We start from the raw sequence: 26103 nt of genomic DNA on the forward strand, positions 1-26103 counted from the left end.
AATCCACAACACCAAAGCTACTTCAAATTTAGAAGACCTACAATATTTTGGTCCCCCCCTTTTTCTCCCCAAGCTCATTGACTTGACAAGACAGTGCTGTGTTGGTGACTTCTAACCATATTCCTCTCTGTTGTAGGTGTCCATAAGCCAGGACTTAGGGAGAAGGGGAGACTGGCAGACAAGAGGAGGGGCAAGTGCAGTAGTTTATACAGAAGAGAGATGATATCATGCAGCCAGAAAACTCTAGCATATTTTTCCAGATCTGCTCTTCACTTACCATGTGGCCAGAGTGCCTATCTTGTATGTACAATTTTTGCACGTTGTCTCTCCTGTTAGCTCCCTGAGGGCTGAGATTCTTTTTAATTTTTTCCTTTCTTTGTATCCCCAGCACTTAGCAGAGTGCCTGGCCCTTCATAAATGCTTGTCAACTTTATTTGAGCTTCACTGTCCTGTGTGAAACAAGAGGGTTAGACTAGATTATCTTCCTGTTCTAAAACTCTGTGATTTTGTGAGTCAATCTGGAAGACTGACCAATAAGTCATTCTCAAATTGTTGGAAACTCCTGCCCAAGGACCTAGTCTCCATCCTTTTAAATCTTTAGGTCTCCTCTCTTTGTACCCTCTCCAATTTCTCCATATTCTCCTTAAAATTCAGGGACCAAAACAGAATCAGTCCCTGCTGGCCTGTCAATCAGTCCTTCTTACACTTCTACCATCATAAACAATGAAAGTGTTGCCATCCACATCTGCTCTGCCAGCCGCTACCATCCTGCACAGTTGCTTAGCATTCAATATAATCAATTAATTTAATTAGTAGAAGGACCATCTCCTTGCACTAATTTCCTCTATTTTAGCCCCTCATTCCTATCAATTGAGATCTTCACCCCTTTCCCTCTCCAGGAGCTGAGAGGAAAAGTAGCCAATTAATTGAGCTGATAGGTTTCTCCAGCTTCTAGATCACCTCAGCTAAACCCTAATTAAATGTCAGTGCCCCTGGGGCATTTTGGATAACAAATTCATGGAAAAGTTTGTGGGAAATGGGACTTGCGAAGACAGAGGGAGACCGGGAGACATTGACTGCAGGCTGAAAGACGTCTAGCCTCGCTCTCCACCAATGCACTAGCCTCTGATTCAGTACCCCTCCTCTCTGGACAGCAACTGTCCTCTGTATATTGTACATCAACTCCTCCTCTTTCTGCTTCAATCTATCTCCCCCACCTCATCTCCATCCATAATAGCAGTCTCCCTCCTTGTAGCAGTTCCCTCTCATCACACTTTTCCAGGTCCCCTGTCTTGCCCTACGGCATGAACACTCCCTCTCTCTCTCTCTCTCTCTCTCTCTCTGTCTCTCTCTGTCTCTGTCTCTCTCTCTCTGTCTCTGTCTCTGTCTCTGTCTCTGTCTCTCTCTCTCTGTCTCTCTCTCTCTGTCTCTCTCTCTCTCTCTCTCTCTCTCTCTCTCTCTCTCTCTCTCTCTCTCTCTCTCTCTCTCTCTCTCTCTCTCTCTCTCTCTCTCTCTCTCTCTCTCTCTCTCTCTCTCTCTCTCTCTCTCTCTCCCTCTCTCTCTCTCCCTCTCTCCCTCTCATGGAAGACACCCAAAGAGGGAAATTTTTGCTCATGTCCTGCTACTTATCTGTTCACTGGTAGAGTTGAGGGTATAAACATCCCAAGAAACACAGGTAGGGGAATGAAAATTTCAAGAAACAGTCTAAGGGTGGAGGCATGGGAGTTGGGGGAGGAGGGGGAGAGGACAACAGGGAGAGAAAGGAGGAGGAAAAAGAAGAGAAGAAAAAAATCAGGGCTAAGAGGGTTCAAATGTGTCAGTAAGGGATGCTTAAGAGATCCCAAGATAGACCAGATAGAAATCAAGGATACAGGACTATTCTGCCTGATATAGGAAAATATGGCCTTATTCACCCTGATCAGAACAGGAGGTTGTAGGCAAACTGTTAATTCTGCTCAGGTGGCCTCTCCAGGCCCTTGAAGACAAGGCTGGTGTCACCCAGAAAGTCTGGCAGCTTATCTCTGAATTGAACAAGTTGTAATTGCTTATTGAATTCTGATTGTTGCTGGTACCATTAAGGGGCCCTGACCCCCAACACCACCCTACTAAGAATAGGCCCACAGCTGGGTTATGGCTCCTCTTGTCTCAGCATCAGTAATTTGCCAGTCTGGGACACCCCAGGACAAAAGCAACAACTTCTTAGACCTATAACCCAGGGACCCAGAGGCTGGTCTCTGACTCCATCTCTTTGTCTCCATCCATCTCTCATTTTCCTGGCTATCTCTACTTGCCTCCAGCTGTCTCATTACCCTTCCCTGGCCATATCTCAGATTATCTCTTCAGCTATATCTTGGGCTGTCCCTCCTGTTGTAGCTTACACTATCTCTACTTGTCTCTCTGCCTATGTTTCTTCAGCTGTAGCTCAAGCTGTCTCTCCAGCTATCTTGGACTGACTCCCCCATCTCTCAATTAGCTTATCCAAGTGTCTCCTTAGTTGTGTCTTTGGCTGTCTCTCTAGTTTTGTTTTGCTCTCTGTATCTCAGGTTGTCTCTCTAGCTATCTTGGGATGGCTCCTCATTCACTCTTTAGCTGGCTATGACTCTGCAGCTGTCTCTGTTCCTCTTTCTCTCAGGCTGTCTCACCAGCTGTCTCCATTCTTCAGACTGAGCTCAGAGACTTCAAACCTAATATAACATGTCCAGAGGGGGGTATTGGATCAGGCATACTGCTTCTAAACCCCAGAGATGACACTGAAGAAAACTTTCTGTTCACCCCTAACTCCTATCACTAATATTGTCGAGCCTTATTGTCCCCTTCTGGTTCATTGTAAAGAAAGCCTGTCAGCCACTCAGATGGTTGTGGAGAGAGGAAAAAACAAAGATTTCCCACCTTAGTAGAACAACAAAGACCCCAAGACTTAGGGAAGAAGAACTGTAGGATTGAGAAGCAGAAGACACCTTAGAGATCATCTAGCCCGACCTCTGGGGTAGCTAGGTGATACAGTGGTTAGAGTCCTGGGTCTGGAGACAGGAATACTCATCTTCCTGAGTTTAAATCCCACCTCAGGCACTCTCTAAACTGTGTGACCTTGGGCAAGTCCCTTAACACTGTTTTGCCTCAGTTTCTTCATTTATAAAATGAGCTGGAAAAGGAAATGGCAAACCACTGTAAGTATCTCTGCCAAGAAAACCCCAAACGGGGTCACAAAGAGTCAGACCTGACTGAAATGGCTCAATAATAACATTTAGTTTGAATTGTCCAATATGTGGTTGGTGATGTGTGACTGGATCGCTTGAAAGAGACAGAAGTTGAATTTATGTAGATTTGGGAGTCATCTGCATAAAGAAGACATTTAAACACATTGGGACTAATGAGGCCACTGAGAGAATGTTGATAGAGAAGAGATGAGAGCCCTGTAGAGAGCCTTCAGGTTGTTAACCTGAGCAACCCCAGGCAAGTTATATAATCTCTAGTTTTCAGTTTCCTCATCTGTAAAATGAAAGGGCTGGACTTTGTTGTTGTTCAGTCATGCCCGGCTCTCCACAACCCTATTCTTAACAAAGATGTTGGAGCGCTTTGCCATTTCCTTCTCCGGCCCATTTGATAGATGAGGAAACTGAGACCAATAGGGTTAAGTGACTTGCCCAAGGTCACATAACTAGTGAGTATCTGAGGCTGGATTTGAACTCAAGAAGAGGAGTCTTCCTGACACTCTGTATACTACGGCACCACCTAGCTGCCCCAAGCCCTAGTTTAAGGCATCCCCTTAAACTGACCCCAACCTACCATTTCAGTCTCATTACACCTTACTCCTCTATGGTCCAGCCAAATGGACCTTTTTCCTGTTCCTTACACACAGTTTCTCCTCTCTTTGCACTGGCCATCCCCATCCCTAAAATGCAATCCCTCCTCATTTCCATTTCTTAGAATCCCTTATTTCTTTCAAGACTCAAGTATCACCTTCTACATGAAGCCCTTTCCTAGAGGCAGCCAGATGTCACTTTGGACATAGTGCTGGACCTGGAATCAGGAAGACCAAATCCAGCCTCAGAAACTTCCTAGCTGGATAATCCTGGGCAAGTCACTTCCTCAATTTCTTCAGCTGGAAAATGGGGATAATAATAGTACCCATCTTCCAGAATTGTTGTAAGGATCAAATGAAATAGTGTTTAAGTGGTTGGCACAATGTCCGACACATAGTAGGCACTTAATAAGTTTATTTTCTTCCTTCCTGATATCCCCAACCACTAATTTTGTGTTTATTCTGTTATATCTACGTGTGTACATTTTGTCTCCCCCATAGAATATAAGGTCCTTGAGATCAATGAGAGTATCTATTCTTGTCTCTGTATCGCGATCACTCAGCAGCACGCTTATCACTGAGTACTCATTTACTTAATGTTTGTTCATTGAGAGACTAATTAAGAACCATCAAAGCCAGTATTCAAACCCAGCTCCTCTAGTTCCAAACGCATTTGCTCTCTCCACTCCACTGCCTTTCTTTCCAGAGGAGATTTTCTGCTGTTTATCTGGGCACCATCCCACTCCCAGTCCACTCTCTCCACCCCAGAGCTGACCCACAGCCCTTTGGGAATAACTGGGGACTGAAGGAAGGATGACAGATGACAGGGTTAGAATAGAGCAGAATGGAGGGAGGGGGCATCAGGAAGGTGAGCATTTTGTGTGCAGCAATGTTTATCTGCCAGGATTGGGCCCTGATGGACAAAGATGGGCCATGTGTGGGCAATGGCACCACAGATGATATTATCCAGTGCATTTTTTATGTGGGCTTCTGGAAAATTTAATAAAACAAAATTAAGAATCAGGTCCAGACAGACTGTGATATGTATCTTCCGGATGCTCCCGGGCTCAGCCTCTATTGCTTTGTGGGCCGAGAACGTTTCCATTGACATTAAGCAAAGATATCTCCCTATTCTTCCTCCTACCACCATTCACACACACTCCACTCAGTCCCAATCCAGCCAGTTGCCCACAATGATAATTCTCTGGCTTCTAGGAGGTTACTTTGCACTCCTCTTCAGGAACTATCCTGGTGATGTTTCCTGAGATCCTAAGCCTGAAGAGTACATAGGGCTTCCTGGACACCTTGGGGTTAGCACCTGCTGCCAGAGATTCAACTGAGTTGTTTTCTCAGTAATAGGAATTGGAAATACTGGAACATAATCTGTGCCCTGTCTCCCTCTTTCCCTCTTGACTATATCATAAGATGACTGTCCAGTCAGGCCCACATATGTCTGCAAGGTGGCTGCTCAAAGTTGGGGAGTCGTGGGAGGCTAGGTGGCTCAGTGAATAGAGCACTGGCCTGGAGTCAGGAGGACCTGAGTTCAAATCTGGCCTCAGACACTTAACATGTGCTAGCTGTGTGACCTTGGGCAAGTCAATTAACCCCAATTGCCCTCCCCCCTCTAAAAATAAAAAAAAAGTTGGGGAGTCATAAGGTCGTTGTTCAGTCATTTTTTTTTTGTCATATCTGACTCTTCATGACCCTATTTGGAATTTTCTTGGTAAAGATACTGGAGTAGTTTGCCGTTTGCTTCTCTAGCTCATTTTACAGATGAGGAAACTGAGGCAAACAGGGTTAAGTGACTTGCCCATGATCACACAGCTAATAAGTGTCTGAGATGTAAATTCAAAGTCCCCCTGACTCCAGGGCCAGTGCTCTACCCACTGTGCCACCTGGCTGCCCTTAAAGACAATTTTTAACATTCATTAAAAAATTTTTTTTGAGTTCCAAAGTTTCTCCTTTCACCCCTCCTTCTCCTCCCCCCTCTATAAGATGGTAAAACAATTTGATACAGGTTATAGCTGTGCAATTATGTAAAGCTAATTTCCGTATTAGTCATGTTGGGGGGAAAAAAAACAGAGCAAAAGGGAAAAGCCATGAAAAAATAAAGAAAGTGAAAGCAGTATGCTTCAATCAGCATTCAGAGTCCATTGATTCTTTCTCTGGATGTGGATAATGTTTTCCGTCTCAAGGTAGATTAAATGGTAAGTGAGTGCGGACGCTTCTCCTCTTTTCCACGTTTTCCTCATTTCCTCTCTTTTCCTTTGTATAGAGAAAAAGCAAACTGCACTACCACATTGCTGTCATCATCAACTACCTGGGCCACTGTATCTCCCTTGGAGCCCTCCTTATGGCCTTTGTCCTCTTCATGCAACTAAGGTAGGAAGATGGGAGTTACCAGGGACTTTGGAGACCATCGAAGCCAATGCCTTCCTTTTACCAGCAAGGAGCATTTAGCACAGAGACCTTAAATGACACGCCCAAAGTCACATGGCTAGGAAGTGTCAGAGGAAGGATTCAAACCCATGTCTTCCTGACTTTAAATTTAATGCTTCCTGGTACTCCCCAATTAAGGCTAGAACTAACATGCTCTGATTCTATCCCTCCCACTCTGCTCCCCTCCACATATCTAGGTACATAGGGCAGCTAGGTGGCACAGTGAATAGAGCACCAGCCCTGGAGTCAGGAGGACTTGAGTTCAAATCCAACCTCAGACACTTAACACTTACTAATTGTGTGACCTGGGGCAAATCATTTTAATCCCAATTGCCCTGCCTTGCCCCCTCCAGAAAGCAAAAAAAAAAAAACCCTCTAGGTACAATTATGTTAGAAAGTGTATCATCTCCTAAAGGGAGAAGGAAATCCCCTAAAAGCAGCCTAAATGAAGTAGGGGTGGGGGAAGGAGAATGTGACCAACCTCCTCCTTAGCAAGGTGGATGAGGGTGTGGAGAAATGGGTTGATTATATGTATTTTAAATTTAGATTTTTTCTGATAATAATAATAATAGATGCTATGTAGTTGATAATAATAGACACTTTGTAAATGCTAGCTGATATTATTAACAACAGCAACCATAATAATAACTAAAACACATGGTGATTTAAGGTTTACCAAGTGTTTTACATATATTATCTTAACTGATCCTCACAACAACCCCTTAAGGTAGGTGCGATTATTATCCCTACTTATTATACCTACAAATGGGGAAATGAAGGCTGAGTTTTTGCCTATGGTCACATAGCTAGAAAGTATCTAAGGCTGAATTGTAATTCAGGACTTCTTGACTCTTAAATCTAGAATTCTATCTACTTTGCCATCTAACTGCCTCACTCTGCTGAATCTCTTCTCTTTCCCAACTCTTTGCTTCTCTTTTTTAACTGTTTAGCTGCTATCATGGGGCTGAGGAGTGATATGGGGGCAGTAATGCATGAGGCTCTAATTCACTACTCCCTAGGGGTGAGATGGCTCTGCTTCACTCTCACCCTTCCAAAAAAGTCCTCCATCTGCTCCGCCCCCAGTCTGTACAACCAGGGCCAGGTTGGTGGGTCAGAATGAGAACCCCCTAGCTAGGAGCCGACTGCTGGCAGGGCCTTCAGTAGGCTGGCAACAGTACCCCTCAGACGTGTGTGTGGCAGCAGCAGCGCCTGTTGGCAGAGATTGAGGCCTCAGTGCCAGACACTTCTGTGCCAAGCCCCAGTCAGTACCACATTGCTATGGAATGGGATGAAGAAGGATGTGAGAACTGTCACTCAGAGCTAAGGCAGATGCTCTTGGTGAGAGGGAGCAAAGTCTCCTGCCTCCAAATGACCCTAGGAACCAAGAACTATCATTTGCTTAGTCCTAAGGATCCAGATGACTCTGGTGCAGAAGAATCAATGGTGGGGGCAGTTTGGAGGCTGTTTTCACTTAGTCCCAAGGAACCAGCCAACTCTGATGCAGAAGAGTCAATGGTGGGGGGGAAGTTTGGGGGCTGTTCACCCTTAGTCCCAAGGAACCAGATGGCTCTGGTGCATGAGTCAATGGTGGGGGGATAGGAAAGCCAGGTTCCCACATGTCTGGCATTGCCAACTTACTACATCAACATCTCATTTGAGAAGCTGACAACAGTTATAGGGGCTGGATTGGGGGGTGGGAATGGACAATGACCAAAGAAACTTGTGTTTAGGGTTCTTTATCCTGTCCCAGAAGGTTCTTCTCCACCCTCTGGTCGTGTACAGCCTTAGTGGGTCCCTTCCCATAGAACTGCTTCCTCTCCAGTCCCAACTCCTACTTCTTCTCCTCTTTCTCTGACACAAAATGAATATTGGCTGTTCTCCAGTTCACAGACTCCTGGTATACCAGAAATGGAAGAATTTATAATTCCCCATCTCTAGGCCTCAGTTTTCATATCTGTAAAGTGAAGGTATTGGACTTTATTAAAAGTTCTTAACTGGGGGCCCAAGAACTTAGATGGAAAAAAATATTACATCTTTATTTCAATATACTTTGTTTTCTTTGTAATACTATGTATTTTATTTGATGAATTTATAAACATTCTTCTGAGAAGAGGTCCATTGGCTTCACCAACCTGTCAAGAGGGTCCATCATACAAAAAAAATTAAGAACCCCTGAACTAGATGGTATCTCAGTAGATAGAACATTGGGCCTGGAGTCAGGAAGACTCATCTTTCTGAGTTCAAATCTGACCTCAAACACTTACTAGCTGTGTGACCCTGAGCAAGTCACTTAGCCCTGTTTGCCTCAGTTTCCTCATCTGTAAAATTAGCTAAAGAAAAATGGCAAACCACTCCAACATCTTTTCTAAGGAAACCCCAAATAGGATCAACACATGACTAAACAACAAAATTTTTGTTAGTTCTCTATTTTGAATACCAAACCCTTATCAGAGATAATTTGGTTTTTCTCAGTCAGCTGAGTTTTTTTTCAATTCAACAAGTATTTCTTGAGAATGTATTGAGTACTCAATGTTGTGCTTGGGTAGTGTTGGAAGAATAAGAGAATTATGAGACGTGATCTCTGACCTCAAGCTGCTTACTGCTAGGGAGACAAAACTTAGACAAGTATAGAATCTGATAGGCATTGTGGAAGGGTAGAAAATGTGTTGGACTTGAGAGTCAGATAGACCCAGGTTCATGTCTACCTGCCCCCTGCCATCAGTTGTGCCAGGGGACACTGAGCAAAAACCATTTAACTTTTGTGGGTCTTCTGTTTCCTTATATGTCAAATGAGGAAATTGACCTCTATCATTCCCATTCCACTCAACCATTCTGCAGTTATGAGAAGTACTAGCAAAGGGTTCTGTAAGAGATCAGAGCAGAAAAAGATTGAATTAGGGCTGAACTGGATTCTGCTTTGTAGAATCATTTGTTTATGGAACTCCTGGCTTATTTCAAGGTATTCTAGTAGGCCATGCAAAGTTACAGAACTCCAAGAACCCAGCCCCACTAGTACATCCAACCCTTCCGTGGGCCCTCCCCTTGGCATCTTTCACCCAGTTGATTTCCCAGTTCTGCCACCTTTATTTGGTGATGGTCATCTGAAACATGTACTCACTACTTTGCCCCACTCAGTCCCCAGTGCCAGGGAGAGCCACCTGGGCACAGGGATCTAGGGCAACAGGGGACAGATATGGTGAAGGAGGCAAGGTTACTGGAGGAAAGAGGAGAGGGGACAAGCATCTCCCTGCTCTGTCTAGTCTCCAAGTATTTATTTAGCACATACTGTGTACAAGGCACTGTGCTGGGGATATGAAGACCAAAAAAAAGGGAGGCAATGCCTGCCCCAGGATTGACGGACTGAGCTGGGCAGGGACTAGGGGTGGTCATGTCAGAGAGGGTTCACTGCCTTCTCTGGCTGACTGGTATACTTTTTACCCTCTTCTTTTACCTTCCTACCTTGCTATCTCCCCTCCCCCCTCTCTACCCAAACAAAGGAGCATCCGGTGTCTTCGGAACATCATTCACTGGAACCTTATCTCTGCCTTCATCCTACGCAATGCTACCTGGTTTGTGGTGCAGCTCACCATGAGCCCTGAAGTGCATCAGAGTAATGTGGTATGTACATCCTGGCCAGGACATGGTCTGAGCCTGGGAGCTGGGGCCTGCTTTGAGGTGAGGGAAGGGATTGGAGGGGACAGGACTAGAAGCAGGGGACAAAGGGAGATGCCCTCCAGGGAAAATAAAGTGGGGTTGATACTTGACCCACAAAACAGAGGTCTTTTCATTTGTAGACAGCCACAGAAACTTAGAATTGGAAGAGATTCCAGAGATCATCTAGGTGCCATCTTCTTCCTAGTGCAGGAAACCCTACAGAAGCATCCCTGACAAACTGGGTCCAAGCCTTGGATGTCCAAAATTGGGTCAGACCTAGAATCTTCCTCCTTCTCCCTTTCCCTATTCCTATCCTGAAATTAAGGCTAAGTGGGGGGACTGAATCCAGAAGAGAGGTTTGGGGAAGCTGACGACTACTCCCCAAGTCTTACTCAATGGAAGGTTTTGTTATTGACTCCCTCATCCCTGATGAGGTGATGGAGAACATACCCCATCCCCTCTCCTTCTAAATGCCCCCCCTGAGGACCAAGGCTGTCATTTGCCCTTCCTTCCAAGGAACCTGCTGGCTCTGGTGCAGAGGAATCAACGGTGGGGATAGAGAAAGACAAGGACCCAGTTCTCATGTCTCTGCTATCACCAATTTTCCTCTATCAATAATTCTATTTAGGAAGCTAAGACCAGTAGACACAGAGGTAGAATTAAGGGCTGGGGGAGGGTAATGATAAAAGCTGCTTCTAACCCTCTCCCCTCCGACCTCTGGCTGTCTCATCCGCTATGTCTTCTCTGTTGTATAGGGCTGGTGCCGGCTGGTGACAGCTGCCTACAACTATTTTCATGTTACCAATTTCTTCTGGATGTTTGGAGAAGGCTGCTACCTACACACAGCCATTGTGCTTACCTACTCTACTGACAAGCTCCGGAAGTGGATGTTCATCTGTATTGGCTGGTGTGAGTGTGGTAGTCAAGAGTCATGTCTCACTGGCCCCTCGTCACAGTGCCCACCAGCTCCCATCCTCCCTCCCACTACCACAAACACCCATACACATTCATACCCATGGATGAAATGGGTGGAGAAGGAGAATGTGGAGAGGAGAGACACTGCCCTCTGGAGTTTCTCCCTAGAGATGATTCCTCTCATCTTCATGTGGCTCCCTCTGTACCAAGGCTTCCCATTCCTCTTCACCAGCTAGAAAGAAAACTCATTTGGGAAACCCCAAGGGACAGTAACTGGGGAAGAAGAGTGATGGGAGACCTTAGATGGATGTGAGGCATGTGTCAAGGTGGGATACAGTGGGGCACTTGGCCTCTTTGATGAAGCTGAGAGCAAGCAGTCATTTCAATCCCTGGACACCCTGCCCTGTATCTTGGCATCCAAACCAATTCATCAAATTAATTTAGAACCTAGTGTGTGCTGAGCAAGAACCATGATATGCCTGCATCACCTTGTCCCGTTTATAGGCAAAAGACTGGATTGCATGGATTTCATCCAATCCCCAGACCCACAACTAATGATTCTAAGATTCTTAGAATCAAGTTGGGTGACTCCTCACTGAATGTCCTAAAATGGGTAACTCTAAGACAGAAGGGCTAGATCCTCCCTTGGTATTGACACTATCTCTTCTACAGGTGTGCCTTTTCCCATCATCGTGGCCTGGGCCATTGGCAAACTGTACTATGACAATGAGAAGTAAGTAGATGCCATCTTTAGCTTTCTCTTCTCTTCTTCTCTCTCCCCTTTATCATTAATGGTCCAGAGCAGAAGTGTAGTCTTTAGGAAGGTACCAAACTACAGTGAGCAAAGATCCCTTCTTCTTTCCCCCACCACTCACCCCAACAACAAAAGTTGAGGGTGGGGGTGAGGCAGCATGTTTTACTTGAGTCTGGTGAAAGGAAATATGATCAGATTTCTGAACTAAAGTATGACACCAAGAGAAAACTCTGGCCAAAAAGTCGGGATTCCTGAGTTCTAGTCCCCCCCCCCCCCCCCCCACCCCCCGCCACACACACACTAATCAGTTGGGTTGTTTTGGGCAAGTCACTTCCCTTTCCTGGGTCTCAGTTGTCTCATCTGTAAAATGTGCATGTGAGGGGGAAGGGGTTGGATCAGATTTTCAGGAAGATAACAAGGAAGTCTTGCTGTATTCTGCTCTGGTCAGACCATATCTAGAATATTGAGTTCATCTCATGGTGCCACCTTTTAGGAAGGATGTTGACAAACAAATTCAATGGGAAGAGGGCAAGCCAGATGGTATGAGAAGCAAGCCATTTGAGCACAGACCCTTAACCTAGGGCCTTTGAATTTGCTTTTTAAAATATTTTATATCTGTGTTTCAATCTAATTATTTTCCTATGTATCTCATTTTATGCATTTAAAAAGGAGTCCATCACACACACACACACACACACACACACACCAAAAAAAAAACAAAAAACAAACCAAGAACCTTGACTTAGAGAATAGTTGATGGAAATGGAGATGTTTAGCCTGAGGGTAAGAAGGGAGATTTAGTATGAGACTGTTTAGATGTTCTCAGACATCTAAAAGGAAGAGGCATGAGATATATTGGTCCCAGTAGTGATCACTTAAAGAGATGTGAGAAATGTGGAGAGGGAAAGGTTTAGTCTTGATGTAAGGAAAAACTTTCTGACAATCAGAGCTGCCCCAAAGTAAATGGGTTGTCTCAGAATGTGATGAGTTTCCCCTCATTAAAGTACCCCAAGCAACAGTCAGATGACCCCTTTCACAGACAGGATTCCCCATTTCTTTTGAAGATAGGATTATAAATAAATGGTCTTTGAGATTCCTTCTATTGTTCTGTGACTAGAGAAGAGAGAGACAAGAGGCAAGAAGAAGCAGTTAGGAGACTGTTACAATAGTCCCAGCAGGATGAGATGAGTCTGAACTAGAAATATTTTAATGGGAGTAGAAAGGCAGGGATGAGATGTAAAAGAGATTGGGATGATAAAATTAACAGTATTTGGCAACAAAGTGGATTTGAGGGAAGGGCCTTGTGTAAATCACTTAACCTTTCTGTGCCTGAGTTTCCCCATATGTAAAATGAGGAGGTTAGACTGTATGGCTTTCCAGCCACAGATCTATTACCTATTATCCTGAGATAGAAATCATTCTACTTTGTTCCAGATTAACAGAACACAAGTGAGGTGTACTGACTGACATGGGACTGACTCTCAATACTGAGAATCAGGATCTCTGGGTTCTCAGGGTTCTGCCTTGAGCCGAGGAAAGATGTGTTCCTATGAATGTGTACAGATGCCTTTTTCCAGTGCTCCCAACCCCCATAACACCACTTGCCAACCCCCTAAATCCAACTGTCCACATGCCATGACAAGACTGTATCCTTGCTTTCTCATTCTCAAAGAGGACCAGTTACATCACAAGGGTAATATGTTGACTTGCCCATGAACTGGATATAAGTGAGACAGAGCTGCACAAAGTCATCATCCTCACTCTCAGTTCCTCTACTCCAAGCTTCAGATTTCCCATCTGAAGTATGGGTCCAATCACCTTTATGAGTTCAAAAAGAGTCTACTCCGGATGTAGCAAACCTCTGACTTCTAAGGCAACAGTGGTGAACGAGAAGACCACTGAGCTAGGCATGAAGAGATATAGATTCTAATTACCATCCTCCCACCCACTGGTTACATAACCCTGAACAAATCACTTCGCTGACTGGGATTCCGTTTCCACCTCCATAAAATGAGGTGGTTAGACTAAATGGCCTCTAAGGTACCTTTCAGCACTGACATTTTGTGGTTCTGTTCAAAGAAAGACCTCACTTTTCTTCATCTCCCTAGAGAAAGGAAGAAGGAATGAACACAGATACTAATTGGGGTCAAGAATAGAGGTTTAACAACTTTGATAGACTGAGCTCTTCTCAGCAATGCAAGGATCTAAGACAATTCCAAAAAACTCATTCATGATGGAAAATGCTATCCACATCCAGAGAAAGAATTATGGAGTCTGAATGCAGATCAAAGCATACTATTTTTCCTTTTTTTTCATTTTTTTTCTTTCTTATGGTTTTTCCCTTTGGTTCTAATTTTTTACCACATGACTCATGTGGATGTATGTTTAATATGATTGTACATGTATGGTCTATATCAGATTACATGCCTTATTGGAGGGAGGGGAAAGGAAGGAGGAAGAGAAAATTTAAAACTCAAAATTTTGTAAAAGTGAATGTTGAAAACTGAAAAAAAAAAGAATAGAGGTTTAAATGATTCGGATTTTTTTAATTGGTTTATTTACTTTTAGTTTACAACATTCAGTTCCACAGTCCCTTGAGTGTCAAATTTTCTCCCTCTCCCTCTCCTCCCCCCTCCCCATGCCATCATGGTGGCATGCACTCGAATATAGGATCTACAAATATAAATGATTTAGATTTTAATGAATGAGTTAGTAAACCACCACAGTCCTCTTTGGATAAGTTGTCCTATATAAAAGATGCTGAGCTGTCTGGATGGGCTATAAGACCATCTATGGAGGCCAAAAGAAGAACAAGATTGACTTCCAGGGGGGCCTTTTATCCTGACAATGAAGCTGTATGTCCCACCCATCCTTTGAAAAATTCAGCTTAAAAATAATTCCCATTTATCACATGCTTTAGGGTTTACAAGCCACGTTCTTCACAACAGCCCTGTGAAGGTGTCCTGAAGGTAATACCATATACATTTGAGGATTATGTTGCTTAAGGACGTTGTGATTCCCAAAGGTACAGAGCTCACACATGCTAGAGCAAGGCAATCTCCTAATTTCATGTCTTCTTCTCACTGTTCCATGCTGGCCCCATCTTAGCAATTTCATATCTAATTAATAAATTAGAATAGAGAGGTCCAGATATATCAGATGATTACCCAGCTAGTCATTTACTTAAATTGTTAATACAATATAGTCCTCTACAGAAGCAGCATTAGTTGTATTGGTCTTAGAGTTGAGTTCAGATGCTGGATTCAGATCCTGCTTCTAACACTTTGTAACAGCAAGAACCCTAGCATACCCAGAAGGGCTGCTAGCACAGGTTCTTTGATCTGCTTTACTAAAGGAAAGCAACTTTAAAGGGGTCAACAATCTTTAATTAAACATATATGTGTGTCTATGTATATGTGTGTGTGCAGGTATGTTTGTATGTATATGTAGAAGAAGAGGGTAAAAAGTATACCAGTCAGTCAGAAAAGGCAGTGAACCCTCTCTGACCTAACCAATTATATGTATAATTCACTTAGTTCAGGGGGAAAAGTCAGCACCCTGAACTGCAGTAAATACAAACAGAAATTACCAGCAGGCAAAAAATACAGAGAAAATAACAATTCAATAGGGCTTCTAGCTGTCTGACCATTACATACATACATAGTTACCAGACAGAGAAGCACCAACATCTGGATTTTCAAAGCCAGGGGGCTCAGTGGCTAGCCAGAGTCTCATCTGGCCAAATCACATAATTCTTCCCATAAGTGAGCCCCAAAGCAAAACCTCACTTCAGAGTATATATGTCCTTCAGAGTCAGACGACATCACAACCTTCATGATCCACTGCAAAGTAACAAAAGTTGTGGGCCTTCCTGTAGCAGCAAGCACCCCAAGCGTCCTCAGGGTTTGCAGCTACCACAGGTTCTTGGATCTGCTTTGCTAAAGGAAAGCAACTCAAAATGGGTTAACAAGCTTACTTTAATCAGTCAGACATATATCATTTACCTTATTCAGGAGAAAAGGTCAGCATCCTGAATCTCAAAGTATACAGGCATAATTATCAAGACAGAAACATCAAGTAGACAGATTTCCAAACTGTCCAACCATTACATCCATACCCAGTCAACATCTGGGTTTCCACATTCTGGGTTTTTCAAAGCCGGGGGACTCTCAAGAACGGCTTCCCAGAATTCAGATCAAATCACAGAACACTTCTCAAAGTGAGTCCCAAAACAAAGCTACACATCAGGGCTTATATAGCCTTCTCCTGGCTCAGAGAATGTAACAACCTTATTGACCCACTGGCCAATCAAAAAGTATTTTCTGAAAAACAAGCCTCCCTCCCCAGGCTTCTGGTGCATTTTAGCCTAGGGGCAGGGAAGATCTTCCAAATTTGCATTCCCATTACACTTCCTAAAAAACAAGCCTCCCCCTAATCAAACCTCTCCTGTTGGGCTCCACTTGAGGCCCATTAAGGGGCAGGGAAGATCTTTAAATTCCCTTACCATTACATACTTACTAATTTCATGACCAAAAGCAAGTCACTGAACCTATCTGAGCCTTGATTTCTTCACCTGTGAAATGGGGCTAATAATGCTTGCCTAAACTACCACAAAGGGATGTTTTGAAGATGAAATGAGGTGATACGTGTAAAGTGCTCTGTAAATTCAGATATTATTACTTTCAATGGCCATCTCAATTTCAGGACCTCTATCTTCCTCTCTTTTGTAGGAGTGTGTGTGATTTGTGCATATCGTTTTATGTGGATGTATGTTGTTTGTGTGTTGTTGCTTATCTCTGTGTGTCTGTGCACACGGGTGGGTAGGTGTGTGTGAGTGGATATGTCTGTGTTCGAATGAGTGCATAAATCAAGGCTATATGAGTCACTTTTATTTTCTTATGCTTTCAGTATACACAGTAGACTAAATAGCAAAATCTATTTTAAAGTGGACCTACTTTTATTGTTAGAGTAAAAGGCTGGTGTCTGTGTGAGATGTGTGTGTGTGTGTGTGTGTGTGTGTGTACGACTCACATATCTGTGTGCATTTGTAAGGAGATGTGTGCCCACAAGCACAGGCTTCCCCCAGATCTGGATTGGTAAACATGGCCAAGGCTTCCTGTTATCTCAGCCATAAGCCCCTCCCCCACATTCCTTTCCTTCTCAATTCCTCCCTCCCACCCCCCAAGAGGCAGCCTGCCTGGGAAATGGAGACACTTCAGCTGTATTGGGAAAGACAAGGAATCTGAATATGTTCCATATTTATCAGGGTGACTCCTGCCTGACTCAGAGGCAGCGGGTTGATTTCTGCATCTTGCACATTCTTGGGAGAGCAAGCTCCATTATATCCCAGCTGGAAAGGCAAGGAGCCTAGCCTGGCTGGGGAAGATGGGGGGGGGGGGGAGTGGGGATGGGGATGCAGAACAGCACAAGTTTGGGTGGCTGAGGAATACCTACCCAGTAACACTGCTTCTCTCCCTTCCCCGCCCCATCCCCATCTCCCACTGCCTGGGCCTCTTCCAACCTCAGGACTAAGGGTTAATCCTACCCCAATTAATTGGAATAGCAGCAAAATCTACCCTGAATGCTTCCCTCTTTCCCACACCTAGATTGCACTGGAATGAATAAATGGTACCAGAGGCAGCTCTGATTTTCTCAATAAGGTTCCTAACATGGGGTTCACAAATAGGTTTCAGGGCATCTGTGAATTTGAATGGGAAAAAATTACATCTTTATTTTCACTAACTTTAAACTGAAATTTGACATTTCCTTTGATTATTTAAAAACATTATTCTGAGGAGTCCGTTTAGGTTGCCATAGGGGTCCATAACACAAAAAAGTTAAAACCCCCCTTGCCATTTGGAAGGTTGGTAGTCATACTCATTTTACAGATGAGATAACTGGGGCTTTAGCTGAGGATTTTTAGCTGAGACTGAGAAGCTCGTCCCTTTGACAGAGCTGGGATAAGGTCGGCTATGCACACTGCCTTCTACTCTTTTCTTCCTCCCTAGGCTCAGAGGGATCATGTAGGTCAGAGGTTCAGGTCCTTGATACCTTCTCTCTCCTGCTAACCATGACTTCTGGTCTCCCAGGTGCTGGTTTGGAAAGAGGGCTGGAGTGTACACCGACTACATCTACCAGGGTCCCATGATTTTGGTCCTGCTGGTAAGAACTTAGTAGGAGTATAATTTGTTTGGGACGAGCAGGTCAGCTGTCTCAGGAGTGGAACAGAATAGAGCACTGAGCAGACTAAGAACCTCAAGGAAGCCTTCTGGTGATTTGGGTTCTGGGTGCATAAGGCAGGCTTGGGAGCAGAACAGGAGTCAGGGTGTTTGTATCTGCTTGGGGAGTCAATAGTAGTCTGAAACCTAGTCTCTTTCTGCTCTCCATTGCCCTCATGCCCAAATTTAAAACACCTATCCAAGATCAGGATACTGACTCTTCTTCTGTGATGAGGAAATCATCTCCCTCCTCTCATAACAAAGTGTACCTCCATCCCATTTTTGGGTGGTTGGTCATCTCACTGAAGCACCAAACCTGGGCACCAGGTCCCTGAGAAATGCCAGTGGCCCCTGAAGGGAGGGCAATGAGCTTTTGGGGAAAAGCCATGGCCAACCCTTAGCCCTACTGACTCTGGTCTATTTCAGATCAACTTCATCTTCCTCTTCAATATTGTCCGTATCCTCATGACTAAGCTCCGGGCCTCAACAACATCAGAGACCATTCAGTACAGGTGACTGCATTCCTAGAACTCCAGAGTTTCATCCTATCAAACCTGAAATTCCTCTTCCCAAGATTCCCATCTAGAGATGCTCCTCACGCACAGATCCCAAGATCCCCTCCCACCCACCCTGAAATCTCCTAAGTAAAGATTGGCTCACCTCCAACTTGCCACTGGCTGTTGTCTCCAATGACCTCCAACAGGTCTTGTAGGAGGGTTCTGCTGGGATGCAAATAAGGCTTCCATCCACAAGTTCCTGGTTTGCTAATTCCCCATTCTCTTCTCTCCCTTCAGGAAAGCTGTGAAAGCCACCCTTGTGCTGCTGCCTCTTCTAGGTATCACATACATGTTATTCTTTGTAAACCCCGGGGAGGATGAGGTCTCTCGAGTCGTCTTCATCTACTTCAATTCCTTCCTGGAGTCCTTCCAGGTACTGCTTTCTTCCCCAGCCTTCCTCATTTATTGGAGGTGGGAAAAGAAAGCATGGGGGTTGGTGACTGCTCTTCTTTTTGTATAGCAGACAGCCCATCTGTTAACAGAATTTCATATTGTCTGAGTATGACTATGGCTCCCACCATTTGGATGGTATCAGAGAAGGAGGGAGTGTTGTCCCTGCCTTATACTGATTTATGATGCAACTGTAGAATAATGTTGTTGTTGTTCGGCCTTCATTCTCGAAGAGGACCATGACATCAGGAAGGTGATGCCATGACTTACAAGTGAATTGGATTTAAGTGAGGCAGGGCTGTGCAAGGTCACTAGTCTTACTCTCTCCTCCAGAGCCATCTGAGTCCAATGGCAAGATATAGATCAGAATGAGGAATAGGAAATCAGGAGTTTGTGAATACATACTGGAGATGGCCCCATATGTAATAATGAGAGGAGCAGAGGACTAGTAATCCTAGGGTCATAGGGTCAGAGCTGGAAGGGACCTGTAAAAGTCAATGGGTCTAACCCCATTTATTTTGCAAATGAAAAGACTAAAAGCTTGGCCAAGGTCACACAGGTAGTAAGCTGGCATTGGAATTTGGGTCCTCTAATTTCAAATATCTTTCTCAAACAGGGAACCAGAGTTGAAGTGTAAGCCCAGGCATTAACTGTGTGACTTTAGATAAGTCTCTTAACCTCTCTCTGCCTCAGTTTCCTTATGGGTAAAATAAGGGAACTGGATTATTATGTTTCTAAGGTCAACTCTGACATGATCAAGGATAGACAAAGTAAAATCAATTAAGGAATAAAAAAAGCATTTATCAACCATTTCTCATTATATGCCAACCAGGCAGCTAGGTGGTACAGTGGATAGAGCACTGGGCTTGGAATAAGGAAGACTCATCTTACTGAGTTGCAATCTGACCTCAGATACTTACTAGCTAAATGACCTTAGACAGGTCTTTTACCAGTTTGCCTCAGTTTCCTCATCTGTAAAATGAGCTGGAGAAGGAAATGGCAAGAAAATCCCACATGGAGTCACAGAGTCAGACATGACTCAACAACAACAACAATATTATGTGCCAAGGACTGTGCTAAACCCTGGAAATACAAGGAGTTTATAATCTAATAGGGAGAGACAATGCCTACAGGAAAATGATGGCCAGGAGAAGGAATGTTCTGGTCTGGTTAGCCACAGGGATGGTGAGTCGGTCCATAGGGCAGTTAATTGACATGTTCTTTCCAGAAGCAATAGTAGTACTAATTCAGCCACTGTTTCTAGAACACTAAAGAGAAAGAAGAGGGAGTATTCTGATGCTACAGCAGAATAGTTGGTAAGATGACCATGGGGTTGTCTAGAAAGGATATGAAGCATGTTCTGGTATGTGGCCAGCTATAGTGGGCTGGGTAAGTTGACATTCACTCATCAATCAAGGCAGCTGAGCTCCATGCCAGTAGAGTTCACCCAGAGCATAGGGGGATGATTTCTGGAGGGCCAGTTTAAAGGTAGCAAGCAACAGCTAGTTACTGACTAGTACAGGAAACTCTGACAAGCATCAGTGACACAGGGAGCTGCTAGTGGAGGGTATGTTTAGTCAGAGGAGGCTTCCAGATGTGAGTTGGATGCTATCTAATTTAGGAAGGAGATGATGGATGTGCAAAGAACAGAGAGGGAGTTTGGGTGACCAAGGTCAAAGCTGGAGAGATGGAATGAACAAAGCTTTCTGAGTGAGGGCAGGCCATTATACTGAACCCTACTATGAATAATATGGCCTTATCCTTCCTCCTACCAGGGTTTCTTCGTATCTGTCTTCTACTGTTTCCTCAACAGTGAGGTAAGGAGTGTACCTCCCAAATGAAGGAAACTTTTGAGGTTATTGAGAATGGGGCTTTATACTCAAATGGTTGTGGGGTATTAGGATGTTAGGGCCACAGATGAGATAACCTGTGTTTTTCCCCTTTCTTCCTACGTCTGTGGATAAAATTATTTTTGGAGTAGTGAAGTGGCTGGGGGCTTGCTTCTAGCTCCTCCACCAAAGTAAAGGTCTTAGATGTAAGTCTTAGGGGCTCCTGCTTCCACCTTACCAATATTTGCCCCGTGACTACTCTGTTCAGCCATTCCTTTGCACCCTCCTTCTCAAGAATCTGGAGGACTACTCAACAGGTTGGAAGCCATGACTTTGATGTTTCATCAGTGAAACTAGGTCTTACTTTCCATAGTCTGGAAAATAGAGAAATTATGGGTTGCAGGAAGATTGGGCATCCCAGGCTGTCTCTAGGATTTATGAAGTAACTGTCTTCCTACTCCAGTCTTAATGCCCTCCATTCTTTGCTTACAGGTCCGCTCAGCTGTCAGGAAGAGGTGGCATCGGTGGCAAGACAAACATTCAATCCGTGCCCGAGTGGCTCGAGCCATGTCCATCCCTACCTCCCCTACCCGAGTCAGTTTCCATAGCATCAAGCAGTCAACAGCTGTCTGAATAAAACAGGGAACACAGGGGTGGAGGGTGAGGAAACTAAAAGGGACAGAAGCTAGAATCTAACTTTGATTATTGGGAGGAATACATCATTCAGTATGCTCTCCCTACCGTCCCTCACGCCTGACTTCCCAATCTGTGCAGGAAAACAGTTCCCTCCTCAAACTTTGATATACTCCAGCACTTGCTTGCCCAAAGCAGCTCTAAGAGCATGGGAAATGTTAGACCCATGAGACCCAGACAGAAGTTGGAAACTGGTGATGATGAGCATATAAGAGATGGATGGGAAAGCGGGGTCTTCCAGAAGACCCTGGAACTCTGAAGCCTGCTGAGTCTCAGACCTAATTTGTTCTTCTGTGCTCCTTGTTTGCTCTTTGGACAGGCCTACCCAAGGGACAGGATGGAAGATTAAAAGCACATGGACAATGAAAACTAATGACCTATATTGTCATCTTGGAGCACAATGTAGCCATCCACCTAGAAACCACAGGATTGGTTGGTTGCCATCATCAGCCTTAGAGATGTCACCAATTGGTATTAGAGCATCTTCATGAATTTCTTCATAAAAAAATATTGTGGCACCATCATCAGGACACATGAGAAAACTGATATCATCATCAGAATTCCTGACAATGATTATATCTTTGTTTGTAATGATGTCACAGCTACACCATTGGAAATTCCAATGATGCTACCATGAACCATGGCCACATCATCAGAACCCATCATGACATCAGCAAGAAAAGACAATATCACTGAAAACCATAACAACTGCATCAGGAACCTAGGCACTCTTCCCCCCTCCAGAAATGACTTTGCTGTTTTTCCTTGCCCATGGCTCACTATAACAAGAGGGGCAGGTGCCTTATGAGTGGTACTACCCTTCCCTAAATGGGGAAGGAGAGACTGACTATTTTCTTCCTGAGGGCTCTGCTACCCCCCCCCCAAATCTATTACTATAGGGATAATTTCTCTAGAGTAACAAAATGACTCACTCCTTGATACATGGTCTTGGGCCCATTGCTACGCAGACCTCTTTTTAAAGTTGCTTTGTGGGCATGTATTGTGAAACTGGGTAAATAGCAAGGGTGTCAAGATTACTAGTTATAGTTCTGGGTTCAACACAGAGATCTTACTCTGCTGCAATTTTTGAGGGCAGGAGGAAATGCAATGGATAGGAGTTAAGGAAGGAGGACAGAAAGGATCCTAAATCATAAATCACACTGGCTCCATCAAAGAGTGTCTATGGGTATGGGGTGTGTGTGCGTGTGTGTGTGTGTGTGTAAAAGACAACTTTGGAATCTACATGCCTAGACAGGTTAGTAAAAAAGGGGGAGTTGCCCTGAATGGTCCCCATCAGGGATTGGGGGGTCAGCTTGGAAAAGATGATTGGAGCCAGAGAAGATATGGGTGCATGTATTGGGGGGGATTCCAAATAAAAGCATCTAATAATTGGGGTTCTCCTTGAAAGTGGAAACAAAATAAACAATTTTAACACATAACCATGTGAGGAGGGAGCAGGACCTAGAGAGGTCAGTGAGGGACATTTGGAGGAAGAGAGACACATCAGAGAAAGAACATTGAAACCCCAGCCTGTCCCACCCACTCCATGAGGTCTAACCACTGTAACTACAGGGGAGAGATAGAGAAAGGCCAGAAGAGAAGGAGGAGCATGTGGGAGGCATGTGTGTGGGAAGAAGAAAAGTGATGGGAGAATCTCTTACTCAATCTGGGGCAGAGGGCTTCACAGAAATAAGATGGAAGAAAATGAGAAACAGGATAATGGGTCCCTGCTGACAAAGGAGGAACATGAAATAACTAATGAGTCTCAAACGGCCACAGCAGTAAAACAATTCTCAACTTTGCCTTCCACCAAAGGAAGGAGCTGGGAAATTTAGAAAACTGGGTTTTTGTTAAGGGAAGGGGAGGGCAGAAGTGGAGGCAGGCAGACAAAGGAGAAGGCAGAAGGGCATGGGAGTGGAAAGAGGATGTAAGAATGAGAAGAAAACTGTTCAGAAATCTACTTTGCCTGGTCAGGAGTAGAAAGGAGGCTCAGATTCCGAAGCAGAGAAATCCCCTACTTCCAGGACCCCAAGGTTCAGGACTGTGGTCTTAGAACCCTAATAGTAGATTTGAAGCCTCAGTCTATGATATTGAGTAATTGATCAATAAGAAATTTATAAAAAAACAAACATGCAGTTATTAAGCACTTTCTATGTGCCTGGCACTATAAGTGTTGGAGATATGAATTAAAACACAGTGGTCCCTGCCCTTGAAGAGCTCACATTTTAAAGGAAAAGTTAATAGAGTTAGAGTTAGAGGCTGTCACAGCATAGAGGTTAAGGAAGCAGTTGCATATTGGCTCCTGAATAGGGTCCTTCTCCACAGCCAACTATTCTAAAAGCATTTATTGAGCTCAGCCCTGTCCAAGGTGCTGGCATGTGGGGTGGAATAGGGGAGAAATGAAATGAACTAAAAACAATCTCTGGCCTCTAAGAGCTCCCAGCCATTTTGGGTATAAAGGTTTAGGTAGACAGAGCTATTGGCTCCAATAAGGTGGTGAATGCAAAATGCTTTGTGAATCTTAAAATCCTATATCAATGTTAGCCATTGTTATTAGGTAAAATCCAAAAAGGGACAACTTGCAAAAGTTAAGGCAGTAGATCTGGGTCCCTGGGAAATGGTTAATTGTCCCTGGAAGGTAGGTGAGAGCTAGAGATAGCAGGGACTTTCCAGGTCACCTAGTCCTACTCCTTCCTTTACACATGAGGAGACTGAAAACCCAGAGATGGAAGAGGTTTGTCCAAGAACATGACAAGTCAGGATTGAAGCCTGGGTCCTCTGACTCCAAACCCAGAGTTATTCCCACTGTACATTCATTCTCATCCTGAAGCTTGCTGAGATGAATGCCTTTCAGGATTCCTACAAGGAGACTGAATGACCCTTGAGAACCCCTAGTACAAGGTATTATAAGTACAGCTGGAGCCAGCTAGTTGGTACAGTGGATAGAACCCTGGACCTGGAGTCAAGGAAACCCAAGTTAAAATCCTGCCTCAGACATATACTAGCTCTGTGACCTTGGGCAAATAATTTAACCTCTGTTTGCCTCAGTTTCCTCATCTTTAAAATGGGGATAATAGTAGCACCTATCCCCCAGGGTTGTTGTGAGAATTAAAAGAGATAATATTTGTAAAGCATTTTGCAAACTTTAAAGCACTATAAAATTCTATCTATTACTGTTGTTGTTTATATTGTTGTTGTTATTATTATTACAAAACAATATACTTTCACATTGTACTGGTAAATGTTGAGATGATTCTCAAGTAAAAGAGGTTTGAACAATGAGATCCAGTGTGGCTTGGAGGAGAAGGTGGCTATGGATTAATTCGAAGGAGAAGCAAGCACACTGCAGGTGGTCACATTAGCCTAGCTTTTTAAAATTATTCTGACTTGATGCAAGAAGAGGTGGGAGGAAGAAGACTGAGAAAAGGACGAGAAAGGAGAAGAGGGGGAGAGAAAGAAGGGGTAGAATGGTTCAAATTCCATCTCTGATGGTTACTCCCTGAGTGACATTAGGTTAGTCACTTCTTAGACCATCTTAAGTAAAGGGATTTTTAAGGTCACTTCCAGCTCTACATCTGTGATAATATCTGTTATTCTATACTCAATTCTGAATTATGTAAGATAAGGATGCAAGTAGAGTGACTGTTCATCCAAGGCTTTGAAAAAAAAAACAACTTCAGAATATACTCCAGAGCGACCTCTGTCAATTAAAAACACCTAGAACCTTAAAAATGTACATTCCAAATGCTAGGGACCAGACTAATTGTCTTATTTTCCTTTCCCACCCTCCACACCCAATCTGAAAGTCATCATGGTATAATGGAGAGTGGACCTTGAAGCCAGGAAGACCTAGATTCAAGTCCTTTCTCTGGCATATACTGGCTTTGTGAACCCAAGCAAGTCACCCTCTCAATATCCTAGTCCAGACAACTCTCCAGGACAATAAGCTATAGAGGAGGTGCCAATCTGCATTGGTAAAGGGAATTTCATCACCTGAAAATGCACTATGCCAATGAAAACACAGGTCTATTCCCCTATCTGGTGTCTTTTGCACTCTAACCTTGAGCCTGGTTTGGGACAGATACCCTATTTATGATCCCAGAATGTCTTTTTGTTGTCTAACTTTGATTGGGGGAAAGTAAGGGAGCAGAGGAGATAGGGAAAGCCAAGAGAGGATTCAATATGTTGAGTATATCAATATGAATACACATGTGGGCCCCAAAGGGCTTTATTAGAAGATAAAAGACATCAGTGCCATTAATACTTGCCTTTAATTTTGTTTTTTCCTCTGGCCTTTCAGATTTGTGCCAACCTAAGGACTGGGAAGGTTGCAATTCATTGTTGTGCTCCTTCTAGTGCTTTCTGCTCCTCCTCCTCCTCCTCCTCTTCCCTCCTCCCCTTTTACCTGCCCCTTTTCACCTCTACTGTCCCCTCTTCCCCACCTGCCCCATTTCACCTCTGTTGTCCCATCTTCCCCACCTATCCACTTTCACCTCTGCTGTCCCCTCTTCCCCACCTGTCCCATTTCATCTCTGCTGTCCTCTTCTTCCCACCAGTTTCCATACACCTCCACCTTACTTTCCAGATTCTCCAAGTGGGCCAACCCTCCACCTCCAGAGGAATGGACTAGACCAGGCTCAGGAGAAAAAAATTACAAAATGTTGCTTTGGATTTTCTACTTCAGTCCCTTTGGTCCCAAGCAGCACATGATAGATGATTCTGGTCCTATCCCCCACTTGCCCCATGCCTATGGGATACTCAGCTGGAACACTGAGAGGTCTCCCTAGGCATACTTGAAGTGACCTCTTTAGCTGCAATTGGTGTTTAAGGTGGTATCTCAATATATGCTGGA

The 26103-nt window shown here is 44.1% G+C and overlaps 1 protein-coding gene across 1 annotated transcript in view; it reads left to right on the plus strand.

Moving 5' to 3' along the window:
- Positions 1-24373, plus strand: part of CRHR1 (corticotropin releasing hormone receptor 1) — a 56674-nt gene extending 32301 nt beyond the window's left edge. The window contains 9 exon segments of the mRNA XM_069076848.1: positions 6078-6198; positions 9615-9859; positions 10651-10804; positions 11483-11543; positions 17654-17726; positions 18209-18294; positions 18577-18712; positions 20505-20546; positions 21051-24373. Of these exon segments, the coding sequence (XP_068932949.1) occupies positions 6078-6198; positions 9615-9859; positions 10651-10804; positions 11483-11543; positions 17654-17726; positions 18209-18294; positions 18577-18712; positions 20505-20546; positions 21051-21191 (1059 nt within the window). The 3' untranslated portion in view covers positions 21192-24373.
- The last annotated feature ends 1730 nt before the right edge of the window (positions 24374-26103 follow it).

Source organism: Petaurus breviceps, unplaced genomic scaffold, assembly GCF_028583685.1.
Source record: "Petaurus breviceps papuanus isolate PSGF00001 unplaced genomic scaffold, PetGlider_PUasm1.0 90925, whole genome shotgun sequence".
Classification (NCBI taxonomy): domain Eukaryota; kingdom Metazoa; phylum Chordata; class Mammalia; order Diprotodontia; family Petauridae; genus Petaurus; species Petaurus breviceps.